This window comes from Adiantum capillus-veneris, chromosome 9 (genome assembly GCF_014529385.1).
Source record: "Adiantum capillus-veneris isolate H3 chromosome 9, ASM1452938v2, whole genome shotgun sequence".
In the NCBI taxonomy this organism is placed as follows: domain Eukaryota; kingdom Viridiplantae; phylum Streptophyta; class Polypodiopsida; order Polypodiales; family Pteridaceae; genus Adiantum; species Adiantum capillus-veneris.
The window spans coordinates 73,624,596-73,647,643 of record NC_140939.1 but is presented as its reverse complement, the minus strand read 5'-3'; the positions used below and the strand labels follow the sequence as shown (position 1 = coordinate 73,647,643).

The window sequence follows — 23,048 nt, the reverse complement described above, 5'->3', positions numbered from 1 at the left end:
CTACAGAGGTTGATGCTTATGTGATGCCAGTAAAGGGAGAAGGATACCCCCTTATTTTAGGACGACCTTGGCTCATGGGTATCGGAGCTAGGCAAGATTGGGCAACAGGAGACTTGGAGTTGAGGACTCGCATGGGTGGCCATAGTCGGAAGGTGGTTTATAACCTAAAGAATGGGCGACAAGAGAACCTTGAACTAGAGACGTTAGCTGATGAGTGGAGCTCAAGTGGATGCTCCTCATCCATGGACGAGGAAGAGAGTTCAAGTGAAGAGAGTGATAGCACTCTCGAAGTCATGGGTGTCACCATAAAGGAAACTACCTCATTAGAAGACAACCCAAGGATCCAAATGGAGAATGTGTGGGATGCCAGCCTAGAGGAGATGTTATCCAAGGATATAAAGGAAGAAGAAAAGGAGGGTTATGTAAATGTTCTCAAGAAGCATGCATCATTGTTTTTTTCTGATTACACTCACATTACAGGTGTCACTGGAGTGAAGCATCATATCCATCTAAAAGAAGGGAGCAAGCCAGTAGTACAAAAACTAAGAAGATTAGGAGTTGTGCAACAAAATGCACTGTTGTCCGAGGTGAAGAGACTCTTAGAAGCAGGATTCATATACCTAGTAGAAGATTCAGAATGGGTCTCCCCAGTAGTGGTGAGGCCAAAGAAGAATGGTAAATGGCGAGTGTGCATGGATTACAAGCCACTAAATGCTGCAACAAAGAGGGGCCACTTCCCTCTCCCATTTCAAGATGAGATTCTAAATGAAGTAGCAGGCCATGAGAGATACACATTGTGTGATGGCTACTCTGGCTACTTTCAAATACACATTGCAGAGGAGGACCAGAAAAAGACTACTTTCATCACACCATGGGGCTGTTTTGCATTTCGAGTCATGCCTTTTGGTCTCACCAACGCTCCAGCCACCTTTCAACGATTCATGAACATGGTCTTCCAACCTTACTTTGGTAAGTCCATAAGGGTTTTCATAGATGACTTTTGTATTTACAGCTCCAAAAGTATGCATCTCGGCAAGATTGATGAAGGATTTACTCGTTTAGCTAAGCTGGGTGGACAACTAAAGAAGGACAAATGTCACATTGGGGAAAGCAAGGTTACACTATTAGGGCATGTAGTGTCCATTGATGGAATCGAGGTAGATCCTAAAAATATAGAAACATTGCTAAATCTACCTTCCCCAACTTCCATCAAACAATTAATCTCTTTCTTGCAAAAGCTAAGATATTTGAGTAGATTCATACACTTACTCTCCCAAGTGATATTTCCTCTACAACAGCTGACTCGTCAAGAGACGCTTGTTTGGAGTGAAGAAAGTGATGGGCATTTTAGAGAGATTAAAAAAATGTTAGGGTCACTCCCTCTATTCCTCCAACCTTGTTGGGAAGAAACATTCTTTGTAAACCCTAGTGTGGGAGAAGAGGCCATTGGTGCTGCCCTCCTACAAAAAGATCCAAAAACATCCTTTATGAGGCCTGTGTATTTTGCTAGCCGCATCATGGAAAACACAGAGAAGGCCTACACCTTCATGGAACCGCTAGTGTTAGCTCTCATGTTTGCGGTAACCAAATTTCGGCCATACTTGCTGCCGAAGAGGTTTGTAATTATCACTGTGGAGGATATGTTTCCCTATGCACTACAACATATGGAAATCTCTGACAAAATAGCAAAGTGGGTGGTGCGACTTCAAGAGTTTGATTATACAATACAGGTTGAAAGAACAACTTGGCAGTTCATGTATATCATGGTTGAGCAAGAAGCAACCTACTATGGCTACTTCGAGTTGTGAGGCTGAGTACATTAAAGTCTTCATAGCTACGGTTGAGTGTGTATGGCTCAGACGCCTTATGGATGATTTGGGTGTTGGACAGGATACTGCGAACCCTATCTATACTGACAGTCAAAGAACATTGGTAGTTGCGAGGAACGCAGTTTTTCATGCTCGCACACAGCACCTTGAGGTGAATTACCACTATGTCAGGGAGAGGCTCTCAGCAGGAGAGATCAGCTTCGCTTATGTGCCAACACAGGAAAACCTTGCAGATCTTTTCACAAAGGCATTGTCTTGTGAGAAGCTTGAAGCTTTCCGCAAAGCTTTGGGCTTACTCCCCTTTGTGGACTGATCATGTCCTCAGGGCATGGCACTTCCCCTTACTCATGTGCTAGCTCTTGTTCACCGCATCACTCCAGGGGGGATTTGTTACCATATACATGTGGTAGTGATGTGTGTGAACACACTAGGACTGCAAAGGCATTTTTCCCCTCTTTAGGAGGTTTTTTTCCCCCGAGCATTGTATATACACCCATCACTCTAGGGCTATCTATCTTTCCATTGCACACTAAGTTACACACTCTCTATTGTGTGCCTTGAGCTTCCTTCGTCTTCTCCAAGCTGTGTGCGTTTCTCTGCAAACCTAATTCCAACAATTTAGAATGAGAACTCTTAGCTTGGACAACAGCCCTCTCTCTTTTGGAACCTCTCCCATAAACTCATTGTACCACATTGATTAGGTCTCTAGGTTCAACATACACTGACCTCAGGAGGTGTCTCGTCATGCAGATGATTGAATCTAAGGTCTAGCGGGGGCTATTGGAATATCTCGTATACACTTGAGCATTGGGGAGCATCAACTTCTCCAAGGCAAAGGATGGAGAGCATAATTGTGATGGAATAGAGCCACTCAGCTTGTTGGAGCCTTGTCCAAGCACCTTCACAGTGTTCAAGTTGGTGATGGACATTTCAAGCAGTCGTCCTGTGAAGGAATTGAAGGTGAGAAGCAAGCTCTCCAAGTTGTGGAAATGGGTGACAACTTATGATGGGAAGCTCCTAGAGAGCTTGTTGCTTGCCATGTTGAGGTATTGGAGGGACGAAGGAATGGTACCTAAGAAATTGTTGATGGAGAGAGGTCCCATACCACCAAACCCACACCAATACGGGGGTGTGGGTAGAGTTTCCAAGGCCTAGAGTCCACACAAAGTAGCTCACAAATGAGCCTCGGGTCCTCTTTGTGAACTCCTTAGCCACCCTAACCATAGGGCTATATTCACACTTGGCCGTACATAGTTCAGACACCCACCTTGATGCTTGGGGATGTAACACTGAGACTTTGATGTTGTAAAGAGTACCCAAGGATGTTGGCATCCCGTTTTCTATTATGTTATTATACACAACAATGGAGTAGGCAATATGATTGGCCACGATAGAGAACCTGTCATAGTTCCAGACCCTTGCATTTGCCATAGAAAATGACCCCAATAGTGGCAAGCAAAGAAATACCTCTCAACTTCAACACATGCCGTGGAAGACCACTTGCATCATAAAAAATAAATCCATTCCGCGTGGTCCAATTATACCAAAATCTCCACAAACGAAGCATACCAAAAAGCAATTGCAAATGTTGAAAGAGACACCCAATGCAAGCCCTCCCACCGTAGCTTTTTAGTTCAGATCCTTTTCATTTTGTTGGAATGATAGAGGATACCCATGTACATTAATGTGTCTCATGTGTTGAGGTCGGTCTTGTGGAAGATGTTAATAAAATCTCTCTCTCTCTCTCTCTCTCTCTCTCTCTCTCTCTCTCTCTCTCTCTCTCTCTCTCTCTCTCTCTCTCTCTCTCTCTCTCTCTCTCTCTCTCTCTCTCTCTCTCTCTCTCTCTCTCTCTCTCTCTCTCTCTCAATAGATGATGATGTCCTCACGTTTACTCTCTCATTCCAGTTTAGCACAGCTTGATTGGTATAGACATCTATGCATACCTGATACACTTTTACTTTGGAGACTGATTTTGTCTACATAGATGGTATATGAAGACGCTTATGCACAGAGGATTTGGGGAGACCTCTAGAGGAGCTCACTTATATATTGACGAGACATTGCAGGAGGCAACAACAAAGGCATACACACACATTGAGCCTTGGTAGCGACTACGTTCTGTGATTATACACTAGAATAGCTGGTATGATGAGGAGTGTAGAGAGACGAGAGCCGGAGGTACTGCTAGGACTCGTCACAGTCACGGATTGCTTCTCGACGCTTGGTGCGATGGAGGAAGAGTGCGTTTCTAGCTCAATTAGAGCAAGATTTATACCAGTTGTTTTTGAGCCAGGACTTAGGCAAGTCATGGCTACTTTTCCAAAAGCATTCTGCCCCACCAATCATCATTTCTATGGAGGTACGTATGGGATTAGTATGCATCATCTCTCTACACAACTCGAGGCAGTCACCTCTTATGGATCCGCTAGAGCCATGCCCACAGACATGTGCTTTCTTAACCATCGAGAGAGTAAAGAAGGTCATTGACAAGATGAGGACCACGAGAGAATATGATCATGATGGCCTAGTAGTAGAGTGTAACTGACTTGGACACCCCAAATTTGAAATCTGACAATAAATCACTTAAAATCAATTTACAAACTTTATTACAATCCAATAGAGAGAAGACACGGCTCGTCGTATTTCCATGCCCAGGGTATTGGCCCCAAATTCTAGCGCCCCTTTTGATATTTATTTTTATATTAACGCTTGAGCAAAGTATAAAGTCCGAGGGTCCTCTCTGCTCACTGCTTACAAGCAAAACTGAGAGAAGAGAGACCCAGTTACTATTTAAAGGCTCTAGGTCTTCTCAAAACCAGTTACATGAAAAGCTTCAATCTCAAAAGCATCTGGCCCAAAAGCTAGCACTGCCTAGCAGCTAGCGTAAATTACAAAAAATATGTACGTTGCCGCGTTAGCAGTCAACGCGATTCGCGGGTTGTCCATACATCGCTTGCTATGTCACCATCTTCACGATCTCCTTTTCTTAATCTCTATGTGTCCCCAAGGGCCCCATCGGACGGGTACTTTATAAGTTGGAACAACTTATAATCTTTAACTCTGTGAGTTTCTAGTGGACATGCAGGTGAAAGCATGACTGGGTGGACACTAGACACGAAAGCTGTGTCCGGGACATCACTATTTGGCAAATTAATAGCTGTAATATGTTTGACAAAGATAAAAGAACCCAAGGCGTGTGATATATCATTGGATAGCTCTTGAAGAGGAGAATCTAAAAAGATGTTTGGCGTCAAATTTAGTGCATCTATTAAAAACTAGTAATCAACCCATAAAAGTGTACCACCCAGTCATGCTTTCACCCATGCCACATCATCATTTTGTGACACAGAGCATTTCATACATGTCAGAGATCTGCTTGCAGAACTTCTGGTAGTGATGTTCAAATGTGTCATGTGTGAGGGACTACCTGATACTTGGAGTTTAGCCTCGCGGCAATAACGGCAAGGCGGAGACCGTTCAGGCAAGGGACACTTGCTTTGGTAATGTCCATATCCCCCACACCTGTAGAATAAAATGAGGCGATTGCATGGGTGAGGCGGGGGACGAGGTGGTATCTGCTTCTGTTGCATAGGGTTGGAAGCTAAGGTGTAGAAACTTTGAGGACCTGAGGGGGCACTAGCGTGATAAAAACTTTGAGATGGAAAGGTGCTTGGCATAGCATGCATAGGGGTTGTCAACAAAGGTGACATGTGGTTTGGATGGCCATAGGGAGAAACCATATTGGATGGAAGAGCCAAGCCTTGTTGAAGCGTAGGGGCGAGGCTCTATTGTAATTGCCGCAGTCCCTTCGGATAGTAGCACTCCTTGTCCTCATGGCCGGACTTCTCACAGAAGTGACAGTAAGCTCGAAGTGGACATTCCTTCGGAGGATGCTCGGAAGAATAGAAGAAGTTACCCCAGACCATACCCTTAGACTCCTGATGATCCTTGAGCTCCTCTAACTCCCCCTTGATCTGGTCCAAAGCTTCTTGATGTGGAGGCTTCTTCTGTCGAAGAGAAAATGATCTCTCCTCTTGAAGAGCTCGTTGTAACTTCAGGGCTTTGAGTTCCCTGCGTAAAGAATTCAAAGGATCAAAAAGACTCTCCAAAATTACTGAGGTGGTCTCTACTTGAGGGGAGTCAATAAACAAATTCCTAGCCCCTTCTATCCTAGTAGCAGCCGGACAAACTCCTCTAGAGTGGCTTCAGGTCGAAGACTCTCTCAGAGTTTTTGGTGAGAAGTCTTGGAAAGAGCCTTCTCCACCGACTTATTAACCATAAATTCACTTGGTTGTCGAGGAAGCTTGGCGACCAGAGGCTTGGTTCTAGTCATGAGTTCTGCAAAAGTCTCATTTGGTTGGAGCATCAGGTTGGCCAACTCATCGACAGTCTTCTCATGGAAGTCCCCTGGTCTAAAAGCTTCACAGGACTGCTTTTGTAGTATGTCCCAAGTGGTAAAGTGGTTCTTTGCAAATTGATTGTACCAATTATTTGCTAAGCCATCCAAGGTAGATGGGAAAAGTACTAGGTAGGTGTCTTCTCTATTGAGACCACAACTCCTGCATAGGGATACAAATCTCCTAGCATGGTTATTTGCATCCTCCTTGGAGAGACCTTTGAAATAACGGAGTGAGACTTTAGTTGAGGTCCCACTGGGTGTGCCAAAAAATGAGAGCATATGTAGTGGAGATGATGTGTCGTGCTCTCTATAGTGGGTGCTCCTCAGTGCAATGTGCGTGAAATCTCACTCCAATAGAATGAAAACACTGAAAACAATGAATAACAGGGAAAACACAATGACTCGTCAGTAGAACTTGAACATCATGGAGCTCGACTAACTCAAAAGAATCAGCCCAGACTTTGGCATGGAAACACACATAGCTCCACAACGAGAAAACTACGGATATATACAATCATAAAGAGCCACCAACGGCTCGCAAATATTCAATCCAGCTAAGTCTATCTCCAAACTATGGTAGTGGCGTGTCATTGCCCAGGAAAAAGTCCGTCCAGTGTGAACTCCAGCCCAATTGTAACTAATTGTCTGTCCTGTGCCCGTGACACTGTAGCCCTACTACAAACCTGTTCTCTAACCTTCCTTTCCTTATATGCCAATATCTGTTCAATAAACAAGAATCTCATCCAATTCTTCCATTTTGTTTTGCTCCTCATCAAGCATATTCTCTGGCACATCACCAAGAAAGGGCCATAGAAGGCTGACATAAAAATCATTATGTATTTTCTAGCGTTTTGGTAGCTTCAACCTGTAATCTACATCGTTGATATTTTTTGAAATCTTAAAAGGACCTTAATATCTCATACTAGGCTCTGGAAGCAAGCCTTCCGTGCCTTTCCTTTTTCTTAACCTGGCCTTTTCAAAGCGCAAAAGTAACCAATCACCAAGTGAAAATACAAGTTCACGACGGTGACGATAAGCAGCTTTCTTTTTCTTAGCCTGAGTCTTCTTGAGAGCAATCTTTATCTTCGTGTATGTTTCATCCATATCTTGCACATATTTGTCTGCCTCAAATATCTTATCCTTAGTCTGCAAAATGGGTGGGACTGTTTTCCCTCCTTCCACTATCTCAATTGGTGCCTTGCCTATTGATGCATGCACAATGTTATTGTAAGCATATTCAACCAATGGGAGATTGTGTTCCTAAGCTGCCTTGTGCTTTGATACATAACATTTGTGTAGATCTAGGACAATTGAATTTGCCTCTTCTGACTTTCCATCAGTTTCTGGATGAAATGAAGATGATAACTTTAGCATAGTGCCCATGTTCTCAAACAATGCTTTCCATATTTCGTCTAGTTCACAATGGTACAAAATTGACACTGCTGAAATTTGGGACTTTTTGCGACAATGCATCAGCCACCACGTTCTTTTTCCCTTCCACATGCCCAATCTGAAAATGGAACACTGACAAGATGTTTGCCCATCTCATGTGTTTCTCAGACAACTTCGGTTGCGTGAGAAAGTATAGGATGGTCTGTTTAGACAACAAAATCAGTCCCTAGCAGATAGTGTTTCCAACTAGTGAGGTGTGAATTACTGCCAATAGTTCTTTCTCATAAACTTGCAAACTCTTTTTGGTCTTCAAAAGAATTCTGCTCTCATATGCGACTACTCTGCCATTCTGCATTAGAATTGCATCAAGACTATGTCCAAATGCATCACATTGAACCACAAAAGTTTTCGAAAGATCTGGCAAAATGATTATCGGATTTGAAGTCAGCTTTTCTTTCAAGTGTTTGAAGGCTAGAATTTCCTTGGTTGTCCACTTGAAAGTAACTCCTTTCCCTTGTAGTGTATGGAGTGGAGAAGCAATCTCAACAAAATTTCAGATAAACCTCCTGTAGTAGGAACATAAGCCTAGAAAGCTTCGAATTTCATGTACGGACTTCAAGTCTGGCCATGACCTAATTGCTTACACTTTAGCAGGATCCTATGACGGTCAAAGCCTTGAGTTGATCCTGAGTTCCCCTTAAAGTTTCAAACTTCACTCCTTGCCCATTTTCCTTGTAATCCTTAGGTTGACTGAAAGGAGTCAAATTGTCATAAACAGGTGCCCGTAAGAGTGGCGCTCTGGGATTGTCCATTCGAGCACTCACATCACCTGTTTTACCTATCGTATTTACATTTTGGGCATATGGTTGCAAAAAACTAGTCATAAAAAACTGTGTTCCAGGCATTCAAAATTGACCATAGGCACCCTAAAAATCTGGTTGGACATCCATGTTTCCATACATAGGGTTAACCATGCCTGGTTGCATTGTTGCAAACACATTCTTTGGCATATAACCTGTGGAAGGTCCAGCCATATCTTGAAACACTAAACCACCTCCAAAATAACCAGGATATGAAGTAGGTAATGGAAGGATCCAACGTATAGCCTGTTCATTACTCCCTTGACCATTCACAAAGGGTTCTTGTCCAGGTAAAGAAAATTTCTTGGGATGAATGGTCACTGCTAGTTGCTCAATCACATGGGCTTTCCCTCGAGCATCACAAGACCTTTGTGCATTTAAAATCTCCTTTTCCTGAAACGACGCAATCATGGCCTATGTCAAACCTAAAAACCCTGTGTAGGATCCTGTAAGAACTCCTACATCCTTGGATTGTCGGTCAGCTGTTGGAACATTTCCATGCGTCTACGTAGTTGAGCTCTAAACAACCTGTCCTCTTCTTGAAGAGTTGAAGGAACTCTCTCTATGCTATGTGAGGAAGATCCCTTTTCAGGCACTTGGTCTCTCTTCTCTGCTTTATTGACAAGCTCTCTGCTGCTTTCACCCACAACAATCCACGCTGCACTTTTTGACGAAAAAGTGACTATCCGGTCGATGGAACCATATAACCGGTCTCTACACAGTAGAGGGCGGTTCTTACTCAATTTACTTGTTGGCTTTACACAGAGCACTAAGAAGAAAAGAGAACACAAATGTGTCCAACGACTAGATTGTCACTGCGCACACAAGGACCGACACCTTGTAGGCCCCAAAGACTAGCGCCCCTTTCGGTATTTCTTTATTCAATTGAAAGTAGACGATCCGAACACTCAAGGAAACTCTTACAAAGCTGTCCAAACATGGTGAGGGCAGAATTTGCAGGTTTTTGACCCAATGTCATCAGCATAACTGTGCCAAAACCCCTGAAGGTCAAAACTACATGTATAGGACAGATTCCCTCGCAATTTAAAAGCTTTCCGATGCGCTGTAACAAAATTTCAGCGTGCTGTAATTCCCCGTTTTGTCACTTCCAGGTGCCCAAAGCCCTGTATGAGCATCCCACGACCTTCCCGAGGCTCCCCTAGCGATTTCTTGGAGTTTAGGTGCGAAACCCTAAACCTTCAAAAAAACACGGCAAGCCGTAATTCTCTATTGTGGATTATTTTGAGCAGAACGAACGCGTCTACCCGTGCCCCAAGAGCTCCCGCACGTAATGGGACAGTTCCCCTTTGAATCGGACAAGTTCTCACACGAGAAAACTCTCCATTTTTGCAATTTTGTGCGATGGAACTGTGTGTATGTGTGGGGGATTAGCAATTAGCCAATCCGGCATAGTCACAGGGGACACCCATTTTTGGGCTTCCCGTCCCACTTTTCCTTCCCCACTTGCCATCCCGCCCTCCTTTTTACACTTAAAATCCATTTGAGCCCCGTCCCCACTCCTAGGGACGCATCCCTTGTGACAATGCAATCCGGTACTTGTTCAGAAGGCTCTTGCCTTGGCAAACGTACATGGTCAACTGAGAAGCCCAACTAGTGGGGCATTATCATACGTGCAAAGAGGAGAGAGAGATGCGCGAGAGAAAATTGTCGCACTACATGAGACAAGGGAGAAGGCAAGCTTTCCATTAAAGGTGCGAACCTGTACCCACTACTGACACACACACTGTAGTTGCATAATGAGTAACTTTCAAGCCCCCCTCTGAGTTTTGGGAGCCCCTCTTGGGATGAGCTTCAGGAGAGAGTGAGTTAACCTGCAGGTTGCTCTCCTATTGCCATGTGTCCAGTTTGTCCCTTTTGTTTAAGTTCCTAGTACCCACCAACTTAGTTGTCAGTGACTTAACGAGTGGCCCAAATTCCATTTTGGCGCACACAAGCTTTCATACTCATCAGAGTGCTGTGCTAATTGGCCCGACCCGTTCCTAACTAACCGACCTAGATTCCCGTTGTGAGAAACCCGTTTGGCCGCAACCATTTCACACTGGCCATGCAATGTCCACTTGCACTTTTTCAAGGGTTTCGGGATAAACATAGTACGTATTTAAAGAAGGCAACAGGAAAAATAAAACCTTTTGGTGACACCCCCTCTCGGGAGCACATGGATACAACCGGCACATGAATTGGCCACGAAGATTTAATAGAGAGCATTTTCTCGAACTCACGGAGGATGGATTTGCAACTAGGCCTGGATACATGGGTACACACTTATCTCATGGGATACGGTGTGCTATTGGCCAGATATGCACGATCCTCGCATCAGCTCTATAGATCGAGCTTCAGATTGAGACTGACAGATTTCGAGGAGTACCAGCTGAGGGTAGGATATGTCACTTGTCATATAGAGCTAGAGAGAGCTACACTACATACGTCATTGACTAGTGTACTATGAGATATGACTCCGCTTCCATTGTCTGTTCAGAGAGCGTTTTGGACCACTTTCTAGAGTCATGAGATACGAGGACCAGAGGTGTCTGGGATTTTTTATACTCGAGGTGCGCAGATATATAGAGAGCTTGCTGAGGACATGAGGGGAGAGCCAGTCTTAGAGGCATATCACATATTTCTTTATACCGGCCAGTGGACAACTAGAGGAGCAACTGTCATAGCAGATTTCAAATCCCACCCACACTAGAGGTACGTTGATTGATCGAGAGATTAAGCTAGGCAAACTAGGTGCTTACGACCATATGGGGCCTCACAACATGCATCGACGGAGTTACAGCAAAGGATCCGAATCACTCTAGCTCGACATGCGAGACACCCAGTCAGAGTACTAAGCATGCAAGATATTGATAAGTTTTGACAAGGATCGGTGAGGGTTCTCCTCTAAGTTTGATCCACCCACCTGTGTTGATTTATATCACTCATTGTATCAGCTCACTCATTGTATAACCCCCCCCCCCCCCCCCCCCAATTTCAGTTCTTTGCACTCAGACATTGTATCAGATTCAGTACTTGCAACTTTTTGGTCTCATAGGTCATTTTGGCCTTTTGAAGATGTTAATATAGCATTTTCATTTTTTCCCCTCTCTCTCTCTCTCTCTCTCTCTCTCTCTCTCTCTCTCTCTCTCTCTCTCTCTCTCTCTCAAAATACATGACAATCTATTCTTGACCCCCCTTGGAGCGCCAAAATGGTGTTGACCCCAAGGGGAAGTAAAACTATTACAAAGGCCAAATTGAAAGAGGAGGCCAACAGGGTTGAAATAATTGAGGCCAACAAAGCAACCGCCAGCAATGGAAGCAATAAGGGAAGCAAAGAGACCTCGGATCAACCACTAGGTAGCCGAGAAAGAGCACCACCAAAAGAGGGTCCAATTATAAGGTCACCGTCGAAAACCACCAGGGAAAATCATAAGTAGTGCGAGGATGACTAAGAGGGGAAGCAACAATGTGAGGAAACCATTGCTCCAAAAGCAGGAGTGGAGGCTCTCATCCGTCCAAACCCATCAAGTATCCTACGTAGGGAGTGTCCATCACACTCGAGAGGCCAGTGCAGCCACCCCTAGTGATAAAGAAACCAAGAGAGCAACAAAAACAAGGAGTGGCATCCAAGCACCCACACCCACTCACACCCCCCTCACACTCAACTCAGATACAAGAACAAAAAACGTACATACGTGAAAAAGAAGACGAAGAAACTCACACCCAAACCCAGATAACCACACACCAAAAAAAGAAACATCAAGCAGAAGAAGCAAAACAGACAAGGTCTGGAGGAATCCCTCACCTGCTCTGGATGTCCTACCCGAATCCTCTTAACGGTAAATGAGTGAAAGCTGAGTTTCCCTCTGTGAATGGTAAGGCATTGGCCTCTCAACCTACGGGTCAAAATCCCCCCGTTAGGTCACACTCTAGAGGGGCACCTTGTGCTTCACCTAGTGTTCATGCTGCTAGGGCTCTTGCTCTTGGACACTCGAGTGCATCCTCCTCGGGTTAGTCACCCGAGGAGGAGGTTCCTAGCTGGTTGCTATGAGTTCTCTACGTCGTTCCCAGCTCATGGTGCATCAATTAGGTGGCCATGGTGATTCCTACGCGTGGCTCTTTCCCAATGATACGCAGCCCTTCCCCGACCATGTAACATGGCTAATATTGGAAGGGATAAGCACCTCCCCCTGTGGGCCCTCTGGTGTGTAGAAAGGAAAGTATGTTGGGTTTTTCAGAGATCCCTAATGTTAAAAAAAGCCACTATCTACTTTGAGACTTAGTCATGTGGAATCGTGAGAGGGTCTTATCTGTACTTCCATACCTGTCGGAGTCCGATGATGTATGGTTGACATATGGAAAAATTGTGTGTGTGTGTGTTCCGTGTTTTCGTGGGTTTCCCACTTGTAAATGAATCAAAGAAGATTTACAAAAAAAAAAAATGTGTTTGTTTTGGGTGTGGGGGTGGGGGAGGGGGCGACATGAGGACATGCCTTGAAGGAAACTGTATAATGTGTGTGATTGGATCGTGGAAAAATATGGCATGAAGTGAATGGCTGAAGGAGCTCGAGATAGGAACGAAAGGCGTGGGCTGCAGGTTGCCCTAATAGAGTGGCTGAGCAATCCAATGAACGACAAGGGCTGGCTGTCAGCAGTCCGCAATCGTAGGCTTAAAACCCACACTAGCTGTGTGTACGACAAGGGTAGCGACCTTTCATCTGGCCTAACAGCGAGCGCAGGCAATTCATTCTCTCTCTAAGTGCCTCTTGTTGCTTCAATTTAAGCATGAAGTTCTCATTGTTTATCTTGAAGCCTCGGTTGCAACAACTGAATGAACTTCCTAATTCGACTTCCTAATTTGCCAGGCTCTCAAAAGATTTGCAAGAGATTTGCTCTCAACAGACTTCCTAATTTGCCAGGCTCTCAACAGATTTCCCCCCTTTTGGTCATGCTGAATTTTCATGGTCAGATTTTGGTCAACAAGACGTACCGTCTTAGTTCCTTTACTGTGGATTGGAATGCTCCTACTCATGTGGAAAGCAAAAGGCAACTGGGCTTAATGAAATGAAAGCTTTTATTTTGTCACATTGAAACTTAAAACTCTTCTTTAATTTACTAATGTCATGTATTGTCAATCTTGATGAGGTTCCTCGTCTTTGTGGTATTCCTCTCAGGACCATCACTCCTCATCCTTAACTTCGGTTCTCATGAGAGCACGCTCTTGCTGGCATATGAGCGGTTGAGTGTCTGCTGATACGAGCTTTTGTGCAAGTGTCCTTATTGTCTTTGCTACTTGTTGAGCCTCGCATTGTGGATAAGCAGGTATTGACAATTATGTATTGACAATTATGTATTGACAATTGTATAACAGTTCTCCTTTTTGCTTTGTCATTTATGAATCCCACTTGTACGATTTTCTCTTTACGTATTTTGCTTGTGTAAACTCTGAAGGACAAATATAGGCTTGCTTAAATGTTCACGGAAGAGGATGCACAAGATCTATGGTTTGTGTAATTTTCCATACTACGAAACAATACTTAAAATAAATGAGCAAGTAATTGCATGAAGTGTGTTGTGTGATCGGTACATATGCTTATGATATTTTGTAGCTTATGATTTCTGGGAATATAAATCATCTTGTATATTTTTATATGAAAGGTGGGGTATGCCTATCAGGGTGTTTACAAGTTTGATTTTATATTGACCTCTTGTCGAGGTCGATGTGCATGGAGTGTCGTGTTCTATTTTGTTGGCTCGTTCAATTGATTGTCATTATATAGGCATGCATCTGAGTAATTGAGATGTCAACTTACTTTGTTTTGTGAATCCTTCTTTTTCAATCCCAAATCGATAAACTCACATCATCGTGTTGGTTAAACATCTTAATTTTGAACTTTATTTGTTCTATCTTTGGGGTGATTGTATTGTTGAATTAATTGTTGCATCATTTTGTAGAATCGCACATACACTTGATTGATGGGGTAGTGCACAAAGAAAATACTTCTAATCATCTGTTTACATATACCTTGCACTTGAAAATTCTGAGCACCAAAACTGTTAAGGTCTTCGTTTACATGTTATATGAAGGACAATCATACAAGCCTTCAATGTACAACATGACCTTTAACCAAAGAGCATAGCGTCTCTAGAAGTTGCAATGAGCTTCCATAATCATTATATCTTACGAGCAAAGCTTTACGTTGAATTTCATGGACTAAATTAGCAATATTGCAAGAAAGATGGGATGGGTTAGAGTTGGCAAGTTTGGAATACTATACCACATCAAACATTTGATCCGACCTCTTATGCCTTGTAATGTAGTGAAAATAATATTTTTCTCTCAAAACAAGATGCAAAATTTTGTTAGTGGAAGACTCGAGTATTCTTTACTATATGGAATGTACATCATTAAATCTATGCTTCTCAAAGTTGGTGTGAGGTCCCCACCCCGCCATATCAAAGAGCGGATCTGATGGTGAACCTGGTGGCCACTAGATCTATTGTGGAAGCAAACAAAGTGGTTCGGGGGATAGCTAGCGGACGATCTCTCATCACAAAGTGAATCGAGCTCGGCCCTACTACCAATGAGATCTAGCTCCACCTCGCAGGGGAAGCGTACTTAAGCTATCTAGCGATCCTAAGACTCACCTTCCAAGAGGGAAGAAACCCCGAGTGCCATTTTCCCCGTGTTTCAGAGGCACGTACTCTCGAGATTTCACCGCTCTAAGGTCAATGAGTATTACTAATATCGAAGCAGGCACTATGGGGACAGAGAGTTCTCGACCAATCGGGACCACCCATCTCGTTGGCATTGGCAACCTGAGCCAAGCCCCCACTTTCCACCCCCACACTCACACTTCCTTGTGTGACCTAATTACTACCACAAAGGTTGTTCAACATAAACATTCCTTGTTTTAATTTTGAAGCACATTGTTCGATAAGACAGCCCTTCAACCAGTATTGCAAACAACACCAAGACAGTATTCTAGTAAAAATTCTACTCAAACTTATTCATTAAAATTCCAATGTTCTGGAGGTACAACATCCCCCCTCCAACGAGAGTTTACTCCTCCCGTTGTCGCCTAGCTTCCCATACAACTAGGTATGTCCACCGCATAGAAAGCATGACATGGACATTCCCACCGTTGAACCAGTAGACGTGGGTTCCCACCGCTTAACCAGCAGTCGTGGGTATCCACTGCTTAACCAGCAGTCGTGGATTCAAGAGCCCTTAACCAGGAACTCTGCTCCCTGTGATCAGAAGGGGGTTCATGATTAATTCAACATTGGAAATAGAATGAACATGCCGAGCTAAATTTTTCCTCGCAGACATTCTTTCCTATTGCAAACAGTATAGCCGTCAATCATTTCTTTTCTACTTTAGACTTTAATATACAAATGAATTCAATTGCCGAGGTTTCCGTCGGATTTCTCCAACATGTTTGGGGATATGTTCATTCCTAGCTAAACGTATGCAATGTTAAATTAAACAACTTGAATAAAACTGTGATCTACCTCTTCCATTTCTTCGTCATTGGCTCGTGAGATGGCCGGTGCTTGTTCGACCATGGGAGCTTTTCCTTTTCCATTTGTATTGCTCGTTCCCACCTCGTGGTCGTGGGCACCACCGAAGCGAGTTCTTTTAATCGGGGCAATTTTACTCACTACTTTAAATGATAAACTTGAAGAAAATAGCTAAAGTCCGAGAGCATCATAACAACCAAATGGCAGATTAGAATTATTAAAGAATCCTCCTTAGGCAAGAGATTAGATTTTTCCTTCGAGACCTAGCAATTTTATGGGTAATTCCTTACTTACCCTATGGGAAATGGCTCTAAGGTTAATTACTTGGCTTAGATGATTAAGAAATTCAGAATTTTACTAATTGATTCACGAAAGAGATGAAGTAAGCAAGCTCATCCATTTTCCTAGAGCAATATGAAGATGCAAAATTGCCGCAGGCATGTGTGACATAAAATTCTCTTCTTAATGGTCTAATGACGGATTAATTTTCAGCCTTAATCACATTTTAATGTGGGAGAAGATTGATTCTAATTTAGTTACAACACTATTGAGTGGTAAAAGAATGAATTTCATCAATCTACACTATTACTGGCTGCCAGTTTATTAACTATGCTGCCTAGACAGAGAATCTTTCCTAATCGTGTATTAATCCTTGGTTAAGGATGATGAATGGCTGTATAATTTAGCTAATTGAATGATGATTATGTAATGGAATATAGCTATGGAGATTTAGAGAGCAGCTATAGGGAATTATAGCCAGGATTAAGCATAATAGCTAAGGAGTTTGGAGAATAAAGATGAGAATTAAGAAGAGCAGTAAATAAACCATGATTACCGTGATTAGGGGCTGAGAATCCTCTGATTTTTCTGATCCAATGAATCCTCAAGATGAGAATTTTGGCAGCACCTCCCTTCTTGCTTCTCCTTCAAAAACTGTGTGTGTACCGGAGCACCTCCCCAAGCTGTGTGTAGGTGTGTGTGTGTGTAATGGGTGTGTGTGTGTGAGCATGTCTGTGTGTGTGTGTGTGCGTGCAGGCCTTTAAATAGGCTCCTAGAGGCTGAAAATCGACCCGCCTGGATATTTGCATCTAGGGGAGCACTGAGTCTCTGCATTGGCAAGTCCAGTTCCCCTACCCACCAAGTGTCCAGTTCGCTTGGTTAACTGGCTCTGACACTTAGTTACTGGCTTGGAAACTCTCCCAGGACTCCCACAAAGAGAGAAGGCGTCCCCTAGCTGCTAAAGCTGAGCTGGAGTGGGCTGGAACCTGTTCCCACACAGCCTCGGGCCGCCGGTGCCTCCCCGGACAATTTTATGACAAATTGGTTTTAGGCTAAAACGGGTCATACGAGTCGGAATTTGATGCCGAAAACTGCTATAGCAAGCTCTAACTAAGGCGTACTGGCCCGAGTACCTGCCATACTTAGCAGCCCCCAGGGTCCGAAAATGTTTTTTTTTTCAAATTTGGAGTACGGTTGCAGTTTTTCGAGACGGTCAAAACTGGATGGGTCGGGTGACCAAAAACTTAGTATTTTTGGAATTTTTCTGCAAAAATTATTTTAATTCACATTTGGGAGCTTTAAAACATTTTAAACATCATGGCACTGACAGAATTCAAAAAACTGCTAAAAATAGTAACTTTTTCTCTTATGATCATTTCAAGGTACAATGGTGCTCTTTTTTATCCGGGTCAGAGACCTTACAACCTCCCCAACGTGAAAAATTTGAGATGTCCTCATCTCAAGAATACGTCTGGGTATGATAATAGAATTGTTTTTAGCTTTATGAGTCTTATTCTGCTGAACTTTGATGAGATCCTGGTGCTTGAATTATTGCTCACTAGCAGTTGCAGCATACAGAGATGCTCTCTCGTCAGCTTCGTCACCCACAGTTGGTTGTCTCACTACGGTATTAGCGAAAGCTCCGCTTCCTTGTCCTATGTTTCCTCTTCCTCGGCCTCCTCTTCGGTTTGGTTGACCTCGCCTGTTGACGTTCAGAGGTACATTATTAATACCAGATGTTTGGGAAATCCTTTTTGGACATCGGCTTTTGTAATGTCCATACTCCTGGCACTCAAAGCATCTTATATTGGGAAACTCGGTAGCTGCCGTAGTAGCTACTACCGGACGATGGTCGTATGTAGGGTTGATTGGTCTGTTACTCCAGTTGTCTGTCCTGGCCCTTTTGACAAATAGTATTGACTATCTTGGGTAGCCCTCTAAATCTCTTTAGCTAACGGTTTGGCCCTTAACAAGGCATCTTGTAGTGTCGTCGGCCTGAGAGCTTCTAACCGAGTATTCAAAGGATCGATTAGTCCTTGGCAGAACCTCGCCACCTGTTGTTCCAAGGTCATCTTAGGAGCATATCTCCGAAGAGTGACAAACTTTTCATAATACTCTTCGATAGATGAAGTCAGCTGCCGAAGTGAAAAGAATTCATTCATCTTCAAGGTTTTATACGCAGGTGGTAAATATCGCTCCATCACAGCAACCTTGATGTCTTCCCATGGGAAGATCCCTTGATATCCAAGTCCCTGCAATGTTGTTTCCACCAAATCTTGGGATCCCCAGACAAGCGGAACATCTCAAGCATGGTTTGGTTCACGGGTTGGGTTCTCGCAGCTTCGAAATAATTGTCCATACTTCCGCATCTCTCTCCACATTAACCCCTTCGCCTTTAAAGGTTGGAGGCTGAGCTTGTTTAAGGAGGAGCTTCTTCTCTTGCGCTGCCGAGTAGAGAGAAGCAGGCGGTGCCTATCCAATGGTATAAAACTCATTACTATAGCACTCTTCTCAAATGAACCTAGGCTTTTTCATATTCAAGAAGAAATTTAACTTTTGGGATTAACCAACCTACTTAATCTGTACATCTATCACAAAGTATTTAACTATTCCACCATTAGTTTAAATTCCATTGAATACATCCAAAAATTATCCGATAAATAATGTTTAAAACTTTACTCGAGAGCTTTGATCCATACTGATAACTTTAGGTGCATCAACAGGCTACCTGCCCGCAACACTAGTCACACCAATGACTTCTAAAAAAACATCATGTGGAACCCACTGAATCCCGACAAGCTCAGCGAGTAAAACTCTTTAACATCACTCAGGAGACAATCCACTAGACAAATCCAATGTCATTATTCTGGGAAACATCATGCTCAAGCTTTGAGTACGAGCTATCCTACAATCCCTTAGTTTTTAAAATTTCAAACAACATCATTTTCCAGTTTGTAAACCTATAGCTCTAATACCACGTGTGAGGTCCCCACCCCGCCATATCAAAGAGCGGATCTGATGGTGAACCTGGTGGCCACTAGATCTATTGTGGAAGCAAACAAAGTGGTTCGGGGGATAGCTAGCGGACGATCTCTCATCACAAAGTGAATCGAGCTCGAGCCTACTAGCAATGAGATCTAGCTCCACCTCGCAGGGGAAGCGTACTTAAGCTATCTATCGATCCTAAGACTCACCTTCCAAGAGGAGAGAAACCCCGAGTGCCTTTTTCCCCGTGTTTCAAGGGCACGTACTCTCGAGATTTCACCGCTCTAGGGGCAATAAGTATTACTAATATCGAAGCAGGCACTATGGGGACAGAGAGTTCCCGACCAATCGGGACCACCCATCTCGTTGGCATTGGCAACCTGAGCCAAGCCCCCACTTTCCACCCCCACACTCACACTTCCTTGTGTGACCTAATTACTACCACAAAGGTTGTTCAACATAAACATTCCTTGTTTTAATTTCGAAGCACATTGTTCGATAAGACAGCCCTTCAACCAGTATTGCAAACAACACCAACAGAGTATTCTAGTAAAAATTCTACTCAAACTTATTCATTAAAATTCCAATGTTCTGGAGGTACAACATCCCCCCTCCAGCGAGAGTTTACTCCTCCCGTTGTCGCTTAGCTTCCCATACAACTAGGTATGTCCACCGCATTGAAAGCATGACATGGACATTCCCACCGCTGAACCAGTAGACGTGGGTTCCCACCGCTTAACCTGCAGTCGTGGGTATCCACTGCTTAACCAGCAGTCGTGGATTCAAGAGCCCTTAACCGAGAACTCTGCTCCCTGTGATCAGAAGGGGGTTCATGATTAATTCAACATTGGAAATAGAATGAACATGCCGAGCTAAATTTTTCCTCACAAACATTCTTTCCTATTGCAAACAGTATAGCCGTCAATCATTTCTTTTCTACTTTAGACTTTAATATACAAATGAATTCAATTGTCGAAGTTTCCGTCGGATTTCTCCAACATGTTTGAGGATATGTTCATTCCTAGCTAAACGTATGCAATGTTTAATTAAACAACTTGAATAAAACTGTGATCTACCTCTTCCATTTCTTCGTCATTGGCTCGTGAGATGGCCGGTGCTTGTTCGACCATGGGAGCTTTTCCTTTTCCATTTGTATTGCTCGTTCCCACCTCGTGGTCGTGGGCACCACCGAAGCGAGTTCTCTTAATCAGGGCCATTTTACTCACTACTTTAAATGATAAACTTGAAGAAAATAGCTAAAGTCCGAGAGCATCATAACAACCAAATGGCAGATTAGAATTATTAAAGAATCCTCCTTAGGCAAGAGATTAGATTTTTACTTCGAGACCTAGCAATTTTATGCGTAATTCCTTACTTACCCTATGGGAAATGGCTCTAAGGTTAATTAATTGGCTTAGATGATTAAGAAATTCAGAATTATGCCAAATGATTCACGAAAGAGATGAAGTAAGCAAGCTCATCCATTTTCCTAGAGCAATATGAAGATGCAAAATTGCCGCAGGCATGTGTGACATAAAATTCTCTTCTTAATGGTCTAATGACGGATTAATTTTCAGCCTTAATCACATTTTAATGTGGGAGAAGATTGAGTCTAATTTAATTACAACACTATTGAGTGGTAAAAGAATGAATTTCATCAAATCTACACTATTACTGGCTGCCAATTTATTAACTGTGCTGCCTAGAGAGAGAATCTTTCCTAATCATGCATTAATCCTTGGTTAAGGATGATGAATGGCTGCATAACTTAGCTAATTGAATGATGATTATGTAATGGAATATAGCTATGGAGATTTAGAGAGCAGCTATAGGGAATTATAGCCAGGATTAAGCATAATAGCTAAGGAGTTTGGAGAATAAAGATGAGAATTAAGAAGAGCAGTAATTAAACCATGATTACTTTGAATAGGGGCTGAGAATCCTCTGATTTTTCTGATCCAATGAATCCTCAAGATGAGAATTTCGACAGCACCTCCCTCCTTGCTTCTCCTTCAAAAACTGTGTGTGTACCGGCAGCACCTCCCCAAGCTGTGTGTAGGTGTGTGTGTGTGTGTAATGGGTGTGTGTGTGAGCATGTCTTTGTGTGTGTGTGTGCAGGCCTTTAAATAGGCTCCTACAGGCCGAAAATCGACCAGCCTGGCTATTTGCACCTAGGGGAGCACTAAGTCTCTGCATTGGCAAGTCCAGTTCCCCTACCCACCCAGTGTCCAATTCGCTTGGTTAACTGGCTCTGACACGTAGTTACTGGCTTGGAAACTCTCCCAGGACTCCCACAAAGAGAGAAGGCATCCCCAAGCTGGTAAAGCTGAGCTGGAGTGGGCTGGAACCTGTTCCTACAGAGCCTCGGACCCCCGGTGCCTCCACGGACAATTTTATGAAAAATTGGTTTTAGGCTAAAACAAGTCATACGAGTCGGAATTTGATGCCGAAAAGTGCTATAGCAAGCTCTAACTAAGGCGTACTGGCCCGAGTACCTGCCATTTTTAGCAGCCCCCGGGATTCGAAAATGTTTTTTTTTTCAAATTTGGAGTACGGGTGCAGTTTTTCGAGACGGTCAAATTTGGATGGGTCGGGTGACCAAAAACTTACTATTTTTGGAAATTTCTTGCAAAAATTATTTTAATTCACATTTAGGAGCTTTAAAACATTCTAAACATCATGGCACTAAAAGAATTCAAAAAACTGCTAAAAATAGTAACTTTTTCTATTATGATCATTTCAAGGTACAATGGTGCTCTTTTTGATCGGGGTCAGAGACCTTACAGTTGTGATGTTAGTTGATTGACTAATTTCAAGTAGTGTTGAGTTAGGGTGGATCAACAAGACTAGCATTAATAATGATAGAATTGATATGTACACTAGTGATTTGAGAGAGAGAGAGAGAGAGAGAGAGAGAGAGAGAGAGAGAGTTGACTCAAAATGTCAACTTGATTAGAAAATGAAGTAACTTATTGGTCTATACAAATGAGCTACTTCAGGTAGTAGTAGAGTATGGCTAGGTGTACCTCTCAAGGGTCACCATGCACCTTTCCCAAGGGTCAAGGGTCAACTCCCGAAAGGTCAAGAGTGGCTCCATAAAATGTGGAAAAGCCATGCTGATTGGGATGGCCATTTTGACTCTTGTGTGGTTCACCTACCGTGTAAGCTAGGTCATGTGCCTTCACATGCTGATAGGGTGACTAGATTGTTGACTATACAAGAGGTCATGTCCATATAAGTTGAGAGGTCTACGCAAAAATCCATAATCGCAATAATCCTCCCCTTGGACTTTGGACTATATTGAAGAAACATAGACCGAGACTAAATGCCACAGGCTAGTAGTCACATAGACTAGGTCAATAGACTGGGTCATATAGACTGGAGTACTATAGTCACACAAAATAGAATTAGGTCTTATTTGGCACGGTGTCACAAAGGTTAAAGAATTCTCTCCTCAAACGAATAAGACGGAAGACCATTCATCTCTAAAGTACATCAGTATATTCATGAAAGTGATTGATGACAACACGGATATGCAGACAATTGGCCTCCTCTTGATTTCAATCTTCGTCTCCGTCCTCTATAAGGTTAATGTTTTACTTTCTTCTACTGCTAATGTTGCTACTTGGGCTTTTTGATGCTGGTGTCTGATGCATGGTTTTTAGGACCCCTCTTGAAGATGCAATAAAGGCACAGTCAGTTGTTGGGGAGATGAGGATACTCTAGTCCAAGGTCTCTCGAAAGAGAAGAAAAATCTACTTCACAAGCACCAAAGAGTAA

The 23,048-nt window shown here is 43.2% G+C and overlaps 1 protein-coding gene across 1 annotated transcript; it reads left to right on the top strand.

Annotated features, from left to right (window-relative positions):
- The first annotated feature begins 13,017 nt into the window (after positions 1 to 13,017).
- LOC147450678 (uncharacterized) lies at positions 13,018 to 13,781 on the top strand. The gene is made up of 2 exons (XM_086520774.1): positions 13,018 to 13,219; positions 13,346 to 13,781. The coding sequence occupies exons 1-2, from the start codon at positions 13,033 to 13,035 to the stop codon at positions 13,546 to 13,548; spliced, it is 390 nt and encodes a 129-aa protein (XP_086376900.1). The 5' UTR covers positions 13,018 to 13,032; the 3' UTR covers positions 13,549 to 13,781.
- Positions 13,782 to 23,048: the final 9,267 nt, after the last annotated feature.

What these genes read in the sequence shown, in the direction of transcription:
- LOC147450678 (XM_086520774.1), top strand. Translation starts at nt 13,033, where the DNA reads ATGGCTGAAGGAGCTCGAGATAGGAACGAAAGGCGTGGGCTGCAGGTT. An exon ending in TGGCCTAACAGCGAGCGCAG is followed by an intron (nt 13,220 to 13,345) that starts GCAATTCATTCT and finishes CTAATTTGCCAG; the next exon opens with GCTCTCAAAAGATTTGCAAG.